The following is a 20,311-nucleotide window of genomic DNA, read 5'->3' on the forward strand; positions in this document are numbered from 1 at the left end:
TAGGGAGATGGAGAGGAGAAGTGAGTTGGGGGGAATTGGAGGGGGAGATGAATCATAAGAGACTGTAGACACTGAGAAACAAACTGAGGATTTTGGAGGGGAGGGGTGGAAGGTGGGTATTATGTAGGGCACATATTGCGTGGAGCACTGGGTGTGGTGCATAAACAATGAATTCTGGAACGCTGAAAAGAAATTAAAAAATAAAATGAAATGAAACAAAACAGGGAGAGGAAAACCTCCCCCACCACAGCCTGAGGTAGCTCCAGGGGTAAACATTAACCTGACTTCTAAGACAGTGCAAGGTGTGCCCAGGTAGGTATCCTCCCAGTTATTGGGTAGCTGCCCCGGGCACACTTCACACACTTGACAATGTTCAGGAAGAAGCCAGGCAGTTTGTGATAGCTTTTCCAGTCAAAGAACATCTGGCTTAGCAGGCAGCAGCCGGCAGAGACAGAGCTCTGCTGATTGTGATCCTTAGCTAACCTGGGCAGTGACACGTTCAGACCCTCAGAAGGTGACAGTTTCAGAGGCAGGACATGATACCCAGGAGAAATGTCTTAAAAATGTTCTACATTGGGCTAGCTCTGATTATTGCCATCGATGTCCTCCTGGTGTTTTATACCAAGAGGACATTAAAGATGTCGGTTTGGGGAAATCTCCAAAAACAGCTTCATTTGCCTTTGCCTGAATGGAACAGGACAGGGATAAAGAGACTCTCTCACATTGAGGTGGATTTACAGCATCTGAGTAAGTTTATAACATTAACTTGGAGGGATGGTGTGTGTGTGTGTGTGTGTGTGTGTGTGTGTATGTGTGTGTGTGTGTGTTTAGGGACACTTAGAAAAAGGGCATGGAAGAAATAATGGATGAGCAATCACATTATTATTTCTCAATTGCTCAATTAAGCATCTGACATTGAATTCTATTCCTCTAAATGGTAGGTAAGTGAGAATTAGTAGGAATCAGAGCAAGCAGTTGAGGGGAGTGGAGCAGGATGTATCTATGTGAGAGGTGTGTGTGTGCAAGTAAATGCACACACACACGATCATAGGTATGTGCATGTAGGCGGGGGGGTTGAGTCTCCATATAAAAATCCCTGGGAGGCTCAGGAATAACTAGGCACAGCCTGTCCTTAGACCTTTGTGTGGCAGGAGCTGTTAAACAAATGTGACAACCTCTGAGGCAATGGCCTCCTTTCCATGTTGCTGTGAGCTCCTATGAGGAATTAATGGGGACTTGTTAGAGGACATAAGATTAAACCCTGATATGGGGGCACCTGGGTGGCTCAGTGGGTTAGGCCTCTGCCTTTGGCTCAGGTCATGATCTCAGGGTCCTGGGATCGAGCCCCGCATTGGGCTCTCTGCTCGTTGGGGAGCCCCCTCTCTTCTCTGCCTGCCTCTCTGCCTACTTGTGAGCTCCCTCTCTCTCTCTGTCAAATAAAATCTTAAAAAAAAAAAAAAAAGATTAAACCCTGATATGGCCGTGATCAACAAGTGCTTATCTCTCTCAGCCACAGACTCTGGACTTGTAAATGGAGATGAGAGGTTACCTGCTGGATCTCATACTGTTGTAAAATATATGCAGAAAATATTCTGTAAACTGATATGTATCACATTTTAACCTCTCTCCTAAGTTGAGGTATAACTGACATCTAACATTATGTTAACTTCAGGTATACAACATAATGGTTCAATATTTGCATATATTGTAAAATGATCACCATAATAAATCTAGTTAACATGCATCATCACATAGTTAGAAAATTTTATATGCAACTACAGGATTAACTATAGTCACCATGTTGTACATTATATCCCATAACTTATTTATTTTATAACTGGGGATGTTTGTAACCTTTGATGCCCTTTACCCATTTCACCCACACCCCTATCTCTTGCCTCTCTCAATCACCAATATGTTCCTTGTATCTATGAGCTCATTCTCTACACCCCCGTTTTTTAGATTCCACATATAAATGGGATCATATAGTAATTGTCTTTCTTTGTCTGACTTATTCAACATGGCAGGATGCCCTCCAGATTTACCAAATTTTAACTTCTTCACACGAATTCTGGGGGTTTTAAAATTTTTTTTCTGGGGTTTTTTATTCTGGCTCACCATAAAACTCTAATGGCTCTGAACTTTATGTCTCTCAGGGTCTGACTCCCATGAGGGGAGGCAGCTGTCTTTCCTCTGCCCCCAAGTGACAGGGATCTAATGCTTGTGCCCCTGAAGGGAAGTGTTGAACGTGTGATCAGGGAAGTGACTGCACAGACATGAGGGTGTTGCACATGGGAGTTGGAAATGGGCAAAATTTCTTCTGTAATGTGAACTGACCATTGTCAGAGTTCAGGGTGAGGCCAAGGAATAGATAGAAGGACAGACAGTAGAAACAAAAGGAAGACTTGATATGGAGACTGGAGGAAAAAGGCAAAACAAGATGAAGGGAGAGAGAAAAGGTTCCACAGCACTGTCTACATCCTCTTTCATAAGATTCATTATATTTTATTGTGGTACAAGTTTCTGGAAGGCAAGTTTCACAAGGGCTGGTTTAGTGAGTGTTTATTATAGAGTATCTTACCACTCTATTCCCTGTACCTGGCATGCAGACATTATTAATAATGAATAAATAAACAAATGACTGGGGCAAGGAGAAAACAGAAGACAGGCAGACAAGGATGAAGGAAAGAAGGGTTCAAGGCCAATTGAAAAGTTCTTGGCAATCTCTCAGTAATCGACAGATCATCCAAGCAGAAAACCAATAAAGAAACAAGAGTATTGAATGACACATTGGACCAGATGGACCTCATAGATATATACAGAATATTCCACCCTAAAACAACAGAATACTCATTCTTCTCAAGTGCACATGGAACATTCTCAAGAATAGACCACCTACTGGGTCACAAATCAGGACTCAACTGATACCAAAAGACTGAGATTATTCCCCGCATATTCTCAGATCACAATGCTTTGAAACCGGAGCTCAATCACAAGGAAAAGTTTGGAAGGAACTCAAACACCTGGAAGCTAAAGACCACCTTGGTTAGGAATGCTTGGATCAACCAGGAGATCAAAGAAGAACTTAAACAATTCATGGAAACCAATGAGAATGAAGACACTTTGGTCCAAAACCTATGGGGTACAGCAAAGGCGGTCCTAAGGGGGAAATACATAGCCATCCAAGCCTCCTTCAAAAAAATTGAAAAATCCAGAACACAGCAGCTGTCTCTACACCTTAAAGAACTGGAGAATCAACAACAAATCAAACTAACTCCAAACATAAGAAGGGAAATAATCAAGATTAGAGCAGAGATCAATGAGGTAGAAACTAGAGATATAGTAGAACACATCAATGAAACTAGAAGCCAGTTTTTTGAAAGAATCAATAAGATCAATAAACCATTGGCCACACTAATCCAAAAGAAAAGAGAGAAAGCTCAAATTAATAAAATTATGAATGAAAAGGGAGAGATCAAGCTAACACCAAGGAAGTAGAAACAATCATCAGAAGTTATTATCAACAGTTATATGCCAATAAGTTAAGCAACCTAGATGAAATGGATGCATTCTTGGAAAACTACAAAATCCCAAAATTGAACCAGGAAGAAATTGACAACCTGAATAGACTGATATCTAGTAACGAGATTGAAGCAGTGATCAAAAACCTCCCAAAAAACAAGAGCCCAGGACCTGACAGATTCCCTGGGGAATTCTACCAAACTTTCAAAGAAGAAATAATACCTATTCTCCTGATGCTGTTTAAAAAATTGAAACGGAAGGAAAACTTCCAGACTCTTTTTATGAAGCCAGTATTACCCTGATCCCCAAACCAGGCAAAGACCACACCAAAAAGGAGAATTTCAGACCAATATCACTGATGAATATGGATGCTAAGATTCTCAACAAGATCCTAGCAAACAGGATCCAATAGCACATTAAAAAGATTATCCACCATGGGGAGGAGTCAAGATGGTGGAGAAGTAGCAGGCTGAGACTACTTCGGGTAGCGGGAGATCAGCTAAATAGCTTATCTAAAGATTGCAAACACCTACAAATCCAATGGGAGATTGAAGAGAAGAAGAACAGCAATTCCAGAAACAGAAAATCAACCACTTTCTGCAAGGTAGGACTGGCGGAGAAGTGAATCCAAAGCGACGGGAAGATAGACCGCGGGGGGAGGGGCCGGCTCCCGGCGAGCGGCAGAGCAACGGAGCAAAATCAGGACTTTTAAAAGTCTGTTCCGCTGAGGGACATCGCTCCAGAGGCTTAACTGGGGTGAAGCCCAGGCGGGGTAAGCGCGGCCTCAGGTCCCGCAGGGTCGCAGAAGGATCGGGGTGTCTCAGTGTCGCAGAGCTTACCGGTATTAGAACGGGGAAGCCGGCTGCAGAGACAGAGCCGAGGAGTGACTCTCAGCTCAGGGTTGCCTTGAACCGGTCGCAGGCTCGGTCAGCTCGGAGCGCGGCCCGGAGGCCAGGGTGGCGGGAGTCATTTCGCGCTGTTCTCTGAGGGTGCACTGAGGAGTGGGGCCCCGGGCTCTCGGCTCCTCCGGGCCGGAGACCGGGAGGCCGCCATCTTTATTCCCGTCCTCCGGACTCTACGGAAAGCGCTCAGGGAACAAAAGCTCCCCAAAGCGAACCCGAGCGGATGACTCAGCGCGGCCCCGGGTAAGGGCGGTGCAACTCCGCCTGGGGCAAAGACGCTTGAGAATCACTACAATGGGCCCCTCCCCCAGAAGATCAACGGGAAACCCAGCCAGGACCAAGTTCACCTACCAAGGAGAACGGCGGAATTCCAGAGGAGAAGAAAGCAAAGCACGGAACTCATGGCTTTCTCCCCATGATTCTTTAGCCTTGCAGTTAATTTAATTTTTTTTCTTTTTCAATTTTTTTTTCTTTTTCTCTTCTTCTGCTAAATTTTTTTTAACTTTTACCGTTTTCTTTTTTTAACGTTTTTTAAATAGTTTATCTAATATATATATATTTTTTCCTCTTTTTATATTTTTTCTTTATCGGCTTTCTTTTTTTTAATAGTTTTTTTTTTTCTTTCTTTCTGAACCCCTTTTTATCCCCTTTCTCCCCCCTCACAATTCAGGATCTCTTCTGATTTGGCTAAAGCATATTTTCCTGGGGTTGTTGCCACCCTTTTAGTATTTTACTTGCTCCTTCATATACACTTATCTGGACAAAATGACAAGGCGGAAAAATTCACAACAAAAAAAAGAACAAGAGGCAATACCAAAGGCTAGGGACCTAATCAATACAGACATTGGTAATATGTCAGATATAGAGTTCAGAATGACGATTCTCAAGGTTCTAGCCGGGCTTGAAAAAGGCATGGAAGATATTAAAGCAACCCTCTCGGGAGATATAAAAGCCCTTTCTGGAGAAATAAAAGAACTAAAATCTAACCAAGTTGAAATCAAAAAAGCTATTAATGAGGTGCAATCAAAAATGGAGGCTCTCACTGCTAGGATAAATGAGGCAGAAGAAAGAATTAGCGATATAGAAGACCAAATGACAGAGAATAAAGAAGCCGAGCAAAAGAGGGACAAACAGCTACTGGACCATGAGGGGAGAATTCGAGAGATAAGTGACACCATAAGACGAAACAACATTAGAATAATTGGGATTCCAGAAGAAGAGGAAACAGAGAGGGGAGCAGAAGGTATATTGGAGAGAATTATTGGAGAGAATTTCCCCAATATGGCAAAGGGAACAAGCATCAAAACCCAGGAGGTTCAGAGAACCCCCCTCAAAATCAATAAGAATAGGTCCACACCCCGTCACCTAATAGTAAAATTTACAAGTCTTAGTGACAAAGAGAAGATCCTGAAAGCAGCCCGGGAAAAGAAGTCTGTAACGTACAATGGTAAAAATATTAGATTGGCAGCAGACTTATCCACAGAGACCTGGCAGGCCAGAAAGAGCTGGCATGATATATTCAGAGCACTAAACGAGAAAAACATGCAGCCAAGAATACTATATCCAGCTAGGCTATCATTGAAAATAGAAGGAGAGATAAAAACCTTCCAGGACAAACAAAAACTGAAAGAATTTGCAAACACCAAACCAGCTCTACAGGAAATATTGAAAGCGGTCCTCTAAGCAAAGAGAGATCCTAAAAGTAGTAGATCAGAAAGGAACAGAGACAATATACAATAACAGCCACCTTACAGGCAATACAATCGCACTAAATTCATATCTCTCAATACTTACCCTGAATGTTAATGGACTAAATGCCCCAATCAAAAGACACAGGGTATCAGAATGGATAAAAAAACAAAACCCATCTATATGTTGCCTACAAGAAACTCATCTTAAACCCGAAGACACCTCCAGGTTTAAAGTGAGGGGGTGGAAAAGAATTTACCATGCTAATGGACATCAGAAGAAAGCAGGAGTGGCAATCCTTATATCAGATCAATTAGATTTTAAGCCAAAGACTATAATAAGAGATGAGGAAGGACACTATATCATACTCAAAGGAACTGTCCAACAAGAAGATCTAACAATTTTAAATATCTATGCCCCTAACGTGGGAGCAGCCAACTATAGAAACCAATTAATAACAAAACCAAAGAAACACATCGACAAGAATACAATAATAGTAGGGGATTTTAACACTCCCCTCAGTGAAATGGACAGATCATCCAAGCAAAAGATCAACAAGGAAATCAAGGCCTTAAATGACACACTGGACCAGATGGACATCACAGATATATTCAGAACATTTCATCCCAAAGCAACAGAATACACATTCTTCTCTAGTGCACATGGAACATTCTCCAGAATAGATCACATTCTTGGTCCTAAATCAAGTCTCAACCGGTATCAAAAGATTGGGATCATTCCCTGCATATTTTCAGACCACAATGCTCTGAAGCTAGAACTCAATCACAAGAGGAAATTTGGAAAGAACCCAAATACATGGAGACTAAACAGCATCCTTCTAAAGAATGAATGGGTCAACCAGGAAATTAAAGAAGAATTGAAAAAATTTATGGAAACAAATGATAATGAAAACACAACGGTTCAGAATCTGTGGGACACAACAAAGGCAGTCCTGAGAGGAAAATATATAGCGGTACAAGCCTTTCTCAAGAAACAAGAAAGGTCTCAGGTACACAACCTAACCCTACACCTAAAGGAGCTGGAGAAAGAACAAGAAAGAAACCCTAAACCCAGCAGGAGAAGAGAAATCATAAAGATTAGAGCAGAAATCAATGAAATAGAAACAAAAAAAAAAAAACAATAGAACAAATCAACGAAACTAGGAGCTGGTTCTTTGAAAGAATTAATAAGATTGATAAACCCCTGGCCAGACTTATCTTAAAGAAAAGAGAAAGGACCCAAATAAATAAAATCATGAATGAAAGAGGAGAGATCACAACGAACACCAAAGAAATACAGACAATTATAAGAACATACTATGAGCAACTCTACGCCAACAAATTTGACAATCTGGAAGAAATGGATGCATTCCTAGAGACATATAAACTACCACAACTGAACCAGGAAGAAATAGAAAGCCTCAACAGACCCATAACCAGTAAGGAGATTGAAACAGTCATCAAAAATTCCAAACAAACAAAAGCCCAGGGCCAGATGGGTTCCCGGGGGAATTCTACCAAACATTTAAAGAAGAACTAATTCCTATTCTCCTGAAACTGTTCCAAAAAATAGAAATGGAAGGAAAACTTCCAAACTCATTTTATGAGGCCAGCATCACCTTGATCCCAAAACCAGACAAGGATCCCAACAAAAAAGAGAACTACAGACCAATATCCTTGATGAACACAGATGCAAAAATTCTCGCCAAAATACTAGCCAATAGGATTCAACAGTACATTAAAAGGATTATTCACCACGACCAAGTGGGATTTATTCCAGGGCTGCAAGGTTGGTTCAACATCCGCAAATCAATCAATGTGATACAACACATTAATAAAAGAAAGAACAAGAACCATATGATACTCTCCATAGATGCTGAAAAAGCATTTGACAAAGTACAGCATCCCTTCCTGATCAAAACTCTTCAAAGTGTAGGGATAGACGGCACATACCTCAATATTATCAAAGCCATCTATGAAAAACCCACCGCAAATATCATTCTCAATGGAGAAAAACTGAAAGCTTTTCCGCTAAGGTCAGGAACACGGCAGGGATGTCCGTTATCACCACTGCTATTCAACATAGTACTAGAAGTCCTAGCCTCAGCAATCAGACAACAAAAGGAAATTAAAGGCATCCAAATCGGCAAAGAAGAAGTGAAACTATCACTCTTCACAGATGATCTGATACTCTATGTGGAAAACCCAAAAGACTCCACTCCAAGACTGCTAGAACTTGTCCAGGAATTCAGTAAAGTGTCAGGATATAAAATCAATGCACAGAAATCAGTTGCATTTCTCTACACCAACAACAAGACAGAAGAAAGAGAAATTAAGGAGTCCATCCCATTTACAATTGCACCCAAAACTATAAGATACCTAGGAATAAACCTAACCAAAGAGACTAAGAATCTATACTAAGAAAACTATAAAGTACTCATGAAAGAAATTGAGGAAGACACAAAGAAATGGAAAAATGTTCCATGCTCCTGGATTGGAAGAATAAATATTGTGAAAATGTCTATGCTACCTAAAGCAATCTACACATTTAATGCAATTCCTATCAAAGTACCATCCATTTTTTTCAAAGAAATGGAACAAATAATCCTAAAATTTATATGGAACCAGAAAAGACCTCGAATAGCCAAAGGAATATTGAAAAAGAAAGCCAAAGTCGGTGGCATCACAATTCCGGACTTCAAGCTCTATTACAAAGCTGTCATCATCAAGACAGCATGGTACTGGCACAAAAACAGACACATAATCAATGGAACAGAATAGAGAGCCCAGAAATGGACCCTCAACTCTATGGTCAACTCATCTTCGACAAAGCAGGAAAGAATGTCCAATGGAAAAAAGACAGCCTCTTCAATAAATGGTGTTGGGAAAATTGGACAGCCACATGTAGAAAAATGAAATTGGATCATTTCCTTACACCACACACGAAAATAGACTCAAAATGGATGAAGGATCTCAATGTGAGAAAGGAATCCATCAAAATCCTCGAGGAGAACACAGGCAGCAACCTCTTCGACGTCAGCCGCAGCAACATCTTCCTAGGAACATCACCAAAGGCAAGGGAAGCAAGGGCAAAAATGAACTATTGGGATTTTATCAAGATCAAAAGCTTTTGCACAGCAAAGGAAACAGTTAACAAAACCAAAAGACAACTGACAGAATGGGAGAAGATATTTGCAAATGACATATCAGATAAAGGGCTAGTGTCCCAAATCTATAAAGAACTTAGCAAACTCAACACCCAAAGAACAAATAATCCAATCAAGAAATGGGCAGAGGATATGAACAGACATTTCTGCAAAGAAGACATCCAGATGGCCAACAGACACATGAAAAAGTGCTCCATATCACTCGGCATCAGGGAAATACAAATCAAAACCACCATGAGATATCACCTCACACCAGTCAGAATGGCTAAAATTAACAAGTCAGGAAATGACAGATGCTGGCGAGGATGCGGAGAAAGGGGAACCCTCCTACACTGTTGGTGGGAATGCAAGCTGGTGCAACCACTCTGGAAAACAGCATGGAGGTTCCTCAAAATGTTGAAAATAGAACTACCCTATGACCCTGCAATTGCACTGCTGGGTATTTACCCTAAAGATACAAACATAGTGATCCGAAGGGGCACATGCACCCGAATGTTTATAGCAGCAATGTCTACAATAGCCAAACTATGGAAAGAACCTAGATGTCCATCTACAGACGAATGGATAAAGAAGATGTGGTATATATACACAATGGAATCCTATGCAGCCATCAAAAGAAATGAAATCTTGCCATTTGCGACGACGTGGATGGAACTAGAGGGTATCATGCTTAGCGAAATAAGTCAATCGGAGAAAGACAACTATCATATGATCTCCCTGATATGAGGGAGAGGAGATGCAACATGGGGGGTCGAGGGGGTAGGAGAAGAGTAAATGAAACAAGATGGGATTGGGAGGGAGACAAACCATAAGTGACTCTTAATCTCACAAAACAAACTGAGGGTTGATGGGGGGAGGGGGGTGGGAGAGGGGGTGGGGTTATGGATATCGGGGAGGGTATGTGCTATGGTGAGTGTTGTGAAGTGTGTAAACCTGACGATTCGCAGACCTGTACCCCTGGGGATAAAAATATATGTTTATAAAGCTGTAAAAAAAAAAAAAAAAAAGAAAGAAAGGATGAATCCCCAAGTTTTGTAGCAACATGGACGGGACTGGAAGAGATTATGCTGAGTGAAATAAGTCAAGCAGAGAGAGTCAATTATCATATGGTTTCACTTATTTGTGGAGCATAACAAATAGCATGGAGGACAAGGGGAGATGGAGAGAAGAAGGGAGTTGAGGGAAATTGGAAGGGGAGGTGAACCATGAGAGACTATGGACTCTGAAAAACGATCTGAGAATTTTGAAGGGGTGGTGGGTGGGAGGTTGGGGGCACCAGGTGGTGGGTATTGTAGAGGGCACGGATTGCATGGAGCACTGGGTGTGGTGCAAAAATAATGAATACTGTTATGCTGAAAAAAATAAAAAAATTAAAAAAAAAAAAAAAAGATCATCCACCATGACCAGGTGGGATTCATCCCTGGGTTGCAAGTGTGGTACAACATTCACAAATCAATCAATGGGATAGAAAAAAAATCAATAAGAGAAGAGAGAAGAACCACAAGATCCTCTCAATTGATGCAGAAAAAAACATTGGACAAAATCCAGCATCTGTTCCTGATTAGATCAGGAACACGGCAAGGATGCCCACTCTCACCACTCTTGTTCAAGATAGTATTAGAAGTCCTAGCAAAAGCAATCAGACAACAAAGAGAAATAAAAGGTATTCAGATTGGCAATGAAGAAGTCAAACTCTCTCTCTTCGCAGATGACATGATTCTTTATATGGAAAACCCAAAAGACTCCACCCCCAAACTACTAGAACTCATACAGCAATTCAGTAATGTGGTAGGATACAGAGTCAATGTACAGAAATCAGTGGCTTTCTTATACACTAACAATGAAAATACAGAAAGGGAAATTAGAGAATAGATTCCATTTACTACAGCACCAAGAACCATAAGATACTTGGGAATAAACCTAACCAAAGAGGTAAATGATCTGTAATCAAGGAACTACAGAACACTCATGAAAGAAATTGAAGAAGACACAAAAAGATGGAAGGCCATTCCATGCTCTTGGATCGGAAGAATAAACATTGTTAAAATGTCTATACTGCCTAGAGCAATCTATACTTTTAATGCCATTCCGATCAAAATTCCACTGGTATTTTTCAAAGAGCTGGAGCAAACAATCCTAAAATTTGTATGGAGCCAGAAGAGACCCCAAATTGCTAAGGAAACGTTGAAAAACAAAAATAAAACTGGCAGCATCACGTTACCTGATTTCAAGCTTTACTACAAAGCTTTGATTCCCAAGACAGCATGGTACTGGCATAAAAACAGACACATAGACCAGTGGAACAGAGTAGAGAGCTCAGATATAGACCCTCAGCTCTATGATCAAATAATCTTGGACAAAGCAGGAATAAATATACAGTGGAAAAAAGACAGTCTCTTCAATAAATGATGCTGGGAAAATTGGACAGCTATATGTAGAAGAATGAAACTTGACCATTCTCTTACACCATACACAAAGATAAACTCAAAATGGATAAAAGACCTCAATGTGAGACAGGAATCCATCAGAATCCTAGAGGAGAACATAGGCAGTAATCTCTTCGATATCAGCCACAGCAAGTTCTTTCAAGATATGTCTCCAAAGACAAAGGAAACAAAAGTGAAAATGAACTTTTGGGACTTCATCAAGATCAAAAGCTTCTGCACAGCAAAGGAAACAGTCAAGAAAACAAAGAGGCAACTCACGGAATGGGAGAAGATATTTTCAAATGACAGTACAGATAAAAGGTTGATATCCAGGATCTATAAAGAACTTCTCAAACTCAACACACACAAAACAGATAGTCATATCAAAAAATGGGCAGGGGCGCCTGGGTGGCTCAGTGGGTTAAAGCCTCTGCCTTCGGCTCAGGTCATGATCCCAGAGTCCTGGGATCGAGCCCCACATCGGGCTCTCTGCTCCGTGGAGAGCCTGCTTCCTCCTCTCTCTCTGCCTGCCTCTCTGCCTATTTGTGATCTCTCTCTGTCAAATAAATGAATAAAAATGTTTTAAAAAAATGGGCAGAAGATATGAATTCTTCTCCAATGAAGACATACAAATGGCTATCAGACACATGAAAAAGTGTGCATCATCACTAGCCATCAGGGAGATTCAAATTAAAACCACATTGAGATATCACCTTACACCAGTTAGAATGGCCAAAATTAGCAAGACAGGAAACAACGTGTGTTGGAGAGGATGTGGAGAAAGGGGAACCCTCTTACACTGTTGGTGGGAATGCAAGTTGGTGCAGCCTCTTTAGAGAACAGTGTGTAGATTCCTCAAGAAATTAAAAATAGAGCTTCCCTATGACCCTGCAATTGCACTACGGGATATTTACCCCAAAGATACAGATGTAGTGAAAAAAAAGGGCCATCTGTACCCCAATGTTTATAGCAGCAATGGCCACAGTTGCCAAACTGTGGAAAGAACCAAGATGCCCTTCAATGGACGAATGGATAAGGAAGATGTGGTCCATATACACTATGGAGTATTATGCCTCCATCAGAAAGGATGAATACCCAACTTTTGTAGCAACATGGACGGGACTGGAAGAGATGATGCTGAGTGAAATAAGTCAAGCAGAGAGAGTCAATTATCATATGGTTTCACTTATTTGTGGAGCATAACAAATAACATGGAGGACATGGGGAGATGGAGAGAAGGGAGTTGAGGGAAATTGGAAGGGGAGGTGAACTATGAGAGACTATGGACTCTGAAAAACAACATGAGGGTTTTGAAGGGGTGGGGGATGGGAGGTTGGGGGAGCCAGGGATGGGTATTAAGGAGGGCACAGATTGCATGGAGCACTGGGTGTGGTGCAAAAACAATGAATACTGTTACGCTGAAAAGAAATTAAAAATAGTTCTTGGCAAATCAAATATATAAGTGAAGGGAAAGGTGGGTAATGGTGGACGTTGGAATAGATCTGCCTTTGTTGGCCACTGATAGTGTAGTATGATGTTTCTCAAATTTCCTTGTACTGAGGAATTATTCCCTGATTTTGTTAAAAATGCAGATGCTATAACTTCTCTTTCCCCTAACTCTACTTGACTCTATGATTCTGATTTATTTGATTTAGGGATAAGCCTGAATACCTCCATTTTAAAATAATAATGACAATTCTGATATAAATGTTTCTTGGGCCTTATTCTGAAAAATGTTAGCTCTTTATCAATCTATTTCTCAGGTCACAGTTTCTAAAGAAGCCTTAATGGTGTGGGGCTCAGGATAGATAAGCTCTGATAAAGATTTAGGAGAGGTATATTCTAGTGCACATCTGGCCAGGACAATCTTGCATACCTCTGACAAATTCTCTTGACATACTGCATCCCCTGGGACAAGAGATTGCACATTTTAGAATTTGAAGAGGAAAACCATTTCAAGAAAATATGGATAGAAATCAATGCCCAGAGTTACCTGGAATATTTTCTCCCCCACCCTTCATTTGCAGAAGAAAGTATGAAATCAGCCATGAAGCAAGAAGAAAACGTGGACCACGCAGCAGTGAGGGTGAAATATGAACATCCTATTGAAAAGGCATTGAAAGTCAAAGCAAGGGAGACCAGGAAGCACAAACCCAAAGAGATACTCTTCCCAAACTCACAGCTTTTCAGGCAGTGGGGTAAGGATCTTTCTGAGGTCCAGCAGAAAAAGGCTGAGGACCTTTTCCAGAAGTTTGGTTACAACGTTTACCTCAGTAACCTGTTGCCTTTCAACCGCAGCATCCCAGACACCCGGGATTTCAGGTAGGGTGGACCAAGTTTGGATTGCAAAGGGACCTTGGTTTAATTGGGGATGGGCTTTGGGAGCAGCAAAAGTCAAGTGTTGAAAGAGGGTTGAGGAGTGGAGAATTGATGCGGAAGGACTTCTGGCAGGCTGACTGAGCAGAGTTCTTGCATTTAATCCATTTTATTAATGCCAGCTCAGGGAGGACAAGTGACTGTTCCAAATATTTACAACTCCTGGGAGATGGGCAGAGATGTCAGAGAAACACATGCTTGAGAATTCTGATGGTGAGTCTAACTCATAATTGTACAGATGAGGAAACTGGGAAAAGACTTGCACAAGTCACACTGAAGTTAACAGCTCTACTTGCTTCCCTGGTGCTTTTCTCAAATTCTCTGTGTGAATTCCTCTCTGTTATTTATTCTAATTTAAAGAGCCTTCCCTGGGATGCCTCAGTGGCTCAGCCAGTTAAATGATCATTATGCTTTCAGCTCAAGTCATGATCCCAGGGTCCTGGGATTGAGCCCTGCATTGGGCTTCCTGCTCGGTGGGAAGCCTGCTTCTCCCTCTCCCACTCCCCCAGCTTGTGTTCCCTCTCTTGCTGTCTCTCTCTGTCAAATAAATAAATAAAATCTTAAAAAAATAAATAGCCTTCCATCTCTTTCTCCATCAGTTTCTTCTTCCCTCTTTGCTTCTCCCACCATCCTTCATAAGTTTTAAACATAACTTTGTTGAGATAAAATTCATATATAATTCATCAATTTAGAATGTACAGTTTAATGGTTTTTAGTATATTCACAGTGTAGTGAATCATTACCATATTCAATTTTTAAACATTCTCATCACTTTGAAAAAAATTCCATACCCATTAATAACCCCTCCCTGTTTACCCATAATTCCTCATCCCTACGCAAACATTAAGCTACCTTCTGTCCCTATAGATTTACCTATTCTAACATTTCATGTAAATGGAATAATATTATATATGGGTCTTTTGCGACTGCCTTTTTTCACTTCAAATAATGTTTTCTTTTTTTAATTAGTATTGTTATTTTTATTATGTTCAGTTAGCCAACATATAGTACATCATTAGTTTTTGATGTAGTGTTCAGCCACTCACTAGTTGCATATAATACCCAGTGCTCATCACAACATGTGCCCTCCTTAATACCCATCACTTGGCTGCCCCAACCCCCTACTGCCCTCTACTCTGAAACCCTCTGTTTGTTTTCCAGAACCCAGGGTCTCTCATGGCTGGTCTCCCTCTCTGATTTCTTCCCATTCAGTTTTTCCTCCCTTCCCTTGTGGTCCTCCACACTATTCCTTATATTCCACATATGATTGAAACCATATAATTGTTTTTCTCTCTTGACTTGTTTCACTTAACATAATCTCCTCCAGTTCCATCCATGTTGATGCAAATGATAGGTATTCATCCTTTCTGATGGCTGTGTACTATTCCATTGTATATACATACCTAGAATAGTGTTTTCAAGTTACATTCATGTTATAGCATGTATCAAAACTTAACTCCTTTTATTATCAAATAATAGTCTTTGTGTGGGTACACCACATTTTGTTTATCTATTTGCCAGTTAGTGGACATTTCGGTGGTTTCTACCAGGAAAATACTGCTCTGAACATACATATATAAGTTTTTGTGTGGATTTATGTCTTCAGTTTTCTTGGTTATACCCTGGAAGTATAATTTCTGGGTTATATGATAATTCTACATTTAACATTTCAAGGAACTGCCAGACAGTTTTCTAAAGTGACTGCATCATTGTACTTTCTCTCTAGCAGTATATGAGAGTGCTGGTTTTTCCACATCCTCACTAACATTCTAGTGATGTGAAGTGGTGTATCATTGTGGTCTTCATTTAAATTTTCCTAATGTCTAATGATGCTGAACATTCTTTCTTGTGCATATTGGCTATTTGTATATCTTCTTTGGAGAATTGTCTATTCAGAGACATTCTCCTTTTTAAAATCAGTTTCTCTTTTTATTACTGAGCTACAAGTGCTCTTTATATATTCTAGATACAAGTTCCATTCAGACATATGATTTGAAAATGTTTTCTCCCTTGTGAATTATCTTTTCACTTTCTGTATGGTTTTCTTTGTTACATGAAGGTTATTAATATGATTTTACCCAGTTTATCTAATATTTTTCTTTGGTTGCTTCTGCTTTGGATGTCATATCTAAGAAACCAATGCTTAATGCAAAGTCATGAAGATTTATGCCCTTTTTTTCTAAAAGTTTTGTGGTGTTAGTCTTACATTTAGGTTTTTGGGTCATTTAAAATTAATTTTTGGGCATGGTGTGACATAGAGGTCCAACTCCATTTTCTTGCTTATGACTATCCAACTGTTCCACCACACTTTGTTGAAGAGACTACCTTTTCATACTGGATTTTCTTGGCGCCCTTGTCAAAATCAATTTGTCATAAATGTAAGAATTTATTTCCAGATATCAATCCTATTTCATTGTTTTATAGGTCTGTTTCTTATGCCAGTAACTCACTGGCTTGACAACTGTAGCTTCTGTAGTAAGTTTTGAAATCAAGAAGTATGGGTCTTCCAACTTCCTTCTTGTCCAAGACTGTTTTAGCTATTCTGGGACCTTGAATTTCCATATGAATTTTAGGGTTAGTTGGTCAATTTCTCAAACAAATTAGCAGGATTTTGATAGGGACTGGATTGAATCTGTAGATCAATTTAAGGAGTATTGTCATATTAACGATTAAATCTTTCAATCCACGAACATAGTAAATCTTTGCATTTATTTAGGTTTTCCTTAATTTCTTTCAACAGTGTCTTGGGTTTGAGAGTATAAGTTTTGCACTTCTTTTCTTAGACATGTTTATCTTTTTGATGCTCTTAGAAGTGAAATTGTTTTCTTAGTTTCATTTTCAAATTGTTCATTTTATGTTTATGGAAACACAATGTTTTTGTATATTGAACTTATATCCTGCAACCTTCCCATATTCATTTGTTAATTCTTTTAGTCTCTTTTTTTTACTGGATATTTTAGAATTTTCTTTATATTAGACTATGTCATCTGTTCATAGGGAAAGTTGTTCTTCCTTTCCAATATGATGATTTTTTTTCCAATATGGTGATTTTTATTTAATTTTCTTGCTTAATTGCCTGGCTAGAATCATCAGTAAAATGTCGCATGGAAGTGGTGAGAGAGGGTACTGTGTTTTGTTCCTCATTATAGAGGGGAGCATTTAATATTTCACCATTAATTATGTTAGCCATGGCTTTTTGTACATGCCCTTTATCAGAAATCTTCTTCTATTTCTAGTTTGTTTAGTGTTTTTTTCCTTTCTTTTTTTTTTTTCTTGTTATGAAGGCATCAGATGCTTTTTCTATGTCTATTGAATTGGTCACGTGGTTTTATTCATAATCTATTAATGTAGTATATTACATAAATTTATGATAGGATGCCAAACAAATCTTAAATTCATGGCATAAATTCTACCTTACCATAGTATATAATTGTTTCTATTTGTTACTGGATTTCGTTTGCTAATATTTTGAGGATTTTTGTGTTTCTTTTCATAAGAAGGATTGGTTTGTAGTTTTCTTTCCTTGTGACATTTTTGTTTGTTTGGGTTTTTTTTTTTTTTTAAGTTGGAATTATTTATTTGACAAAGAGAGACTGAGAGAGAGATCACAAGTAGGGGGAGTGGCAGGCATAGGGAGAGGGAGAAGGTGGCTCCCTGCTGAGCAGAGAGCCTGACTCGGGACTTGATCCAGGATCCTGGGATCATGACTTGAGCTAAAGGCAGACACTTAATCAACTGAGCCACCCAGGTGCTCCTTTTTGTTTGGTTCTGAACTAAGTAATATTGGCTTCATAGAATGACTTGAGAAATGTTTCCTCTTCTTCTATATTTTGGAGGTATTTGTGAACGATTGGTACTAATTCTTTTTAAATATTTGATAGAATTCACCAGTAAAGTCATCTGGGCCTGGATCTATTTTCATGTATAATTAGTGATTAGTAATTCAATCTCTTTACTTGATGTAGGTCTATGCAGATTTCTATTTTTTTTTTCAAAATTTTATTTAAATTCAAGTTAGTTCACATATAGTGTAGTATTAGTTTCAGGGGTAGAATTTAATGATTCATCAGTTGATATAACACCCAGTGCTCATGATCCTGAGTGCCCATCACCCAGTTATGCCATTCCCCATCTACCTCCCCTTCAGCAACCCTCAGTTTGTTCCCTTGAGCTAAGAGTCTCTTATGATTTTCTTTCCTCTCTGTTTTCTTCTTATTTTAGTTTTTCTTCCCTTCCCTTATATTCATCTGTTTTGTTTCTCAAATTCCACATATGAATGAAATCATATGGTATTTGTCATTCTCTGACTGACTTGTTTCGCCTAACACAATATACTCTAGTTCCATCCATGTCATTGCAAATGGCAAATTTTCATTCTTTTTGATGACTGAGTAATATTCCATTACACACACACACACACACACACACACACACACACACACACACACTCCATATCTTCTTTATCCACTCATCAGTTGGTGGACATTTGGGCTCTTTCCATGTTTTGGCTAACAAACACATGAGAAAACATTCAACATCATTCGGCATCAGGGAAATGCAAATCAAAACCACTATGGAAACAAAACAAAACAAAACAAAAATACTATGAGATATCACCTCACACGAGTCAGAATGGCTAAAATTAATGACTCAGGGAACAGTGGATGTTGGCAAAGTTTCAGAGAAAGGGAAACCTTCTTACACTGTTGGTGGGAATGCAAACAGGCACAGCCATTCTGGAAAATAGTATGGAGGTTCCTCAAAAAGTTAAAAATAGAAGTACCCTATGACCCAGCAGTTGCACTATTAGGTATTTATCTCAAGGATACAAAAATAGTGATTTGAAGAGACTCATGCACCCCAATCTTTATAGCAACACTTTCCATAATAGATTTATTTTATTCTTCAGTTTCTTTCTTTTTTTAAATTTTTTTATTTTTTTATTAACCTATAATATATTATTAGCCCCAGGGGTACAGGTCTGTGAATTGCCAGGTTTACACAATTCACAGCACTCACCATAGCACATACCTTCCCTAATGTCCATAACCCAACAACCTTCTCCCTACCTCCCTCCCCCTGGCAACCCTCAGTTTGTTTTGTGAGTTTAAGAGCCTCTTATGATTTGTCTCCTTCCCAGTCCCATCCTGTTTCATTTATTCCTTTCATACACTCCAAACCCTCCACATTGCCTCTCAACTTCCTCATATCAGGGAGATCATACGATAATTTTCTTCCTCTGATTGACTTATTTTGCTAAGCATAATACCCTCTAGTTCCATCCACGTCATCACAAATGGCAAGATTTCATTTCTTTTGATGGCTGCATAATATTCCATTGTATATATATACCACATCTTCTTCATACATTCATCTGTTGATGGACACCTAGGTTCTTTCCATGGTTTGGCTATTGTGGACATTGCTGCTATAAACATTCGGGTACACGTGGCCCTTTGGATCACTATATTTGTCTCTTTAGGGTAAATACCCAGTAGTGTGACTGCTGGGTCATAGGGTAGCTCTATTTTCAACTTTTTGAGGAACCTCCATGCTGTTTTCCAAAGTGGTTGCACCAACTTACATTCCCACCAACAGTGTAGGAGGGTTCCCCTTTCTCTGCATCCTTGCCAGCATCTGTCATTTCCTGACTTGTTAATTTTAGCCTTTCTGACTGGTGTGAGGTGGTATCTCATTGTGGTTTTGATTTGTATTTCCCTGATGCTGAGTGATGTGGAGCGCTTTTCCATGTGTCTGTTGGCCATCTGGATGTCTTCTTTGAAGAAATGTCTGTTCATGTCCTTTGCCCATTTCTTGATTGGATTATTTGTTCTTTGGGTGTTGAGTTTGATAAGTTTTTTATAGATTTTGGAAACTAGCCCTTTATCTGATATGTTGTTTGCAAATATCTTCTCCCATTTTGTCAGTTGTCTTTTGGTTTTGTTAACTGTTTCCTTTGCTGTGCAGAAGCTTTTGATCTTGATGAAGTCCCAATAGTTCATTTTTGCCCTTGCTTCCCTTGCCTTTGGTGATATTTCTAGGAAGAAGTTGCTGCAGCAGCTGAAGTCAAAGAGGTTGCTGCCTGTGTTCTCCTTAAGGATTTGGATGGATTCCTTTCTCTCATCCATTTTGAGTCTATTTCCATGTGTGGTGTAAGGAAATGGTCCAGTTTCATTTTTCTGCATGTGGCTATCTGATTTCCCCAATACCATTTGTTGAAGAGACTGTCT

General features: G+C 39.6%; 1 protein-coding gene across 1 annotated transcript in view; it reads left to right on the forward strand.

Annotated features, from left to right (window-relative positions):
• Positions 1-563: 563 nt before the first annotated feature.
• The window catches only part of GALNT8 (polypeptide N-acetylgalactosaminyltransferase 8), a 50,960-nt gene continuing 31,212 nt past the window's right edge, over positions 564-20,311 (forward strand). The window contains 2 exon segments of the mRNA XM_047741469.1: positions 564-747; positions 13,733-14,027. Coding sequence (XP_047597425.1) covers positions 564-747; positions 13,733-14,027 — 479 coding nt within the window.

This window comes from Lutra lutra, chromosome 8 (assembly GCF_902655055.1).
Source record: "Lutra lutra chromosome 8, mLutLut1.2, whole genome shotgun sequence".
Classification (NCBI taxonomy): domain Eukaryota; kingdom Metazoa; phylum Chordata; class Mammalia; order Carnivora; family Mustelidae; genus Lutra; species Lutra lutra.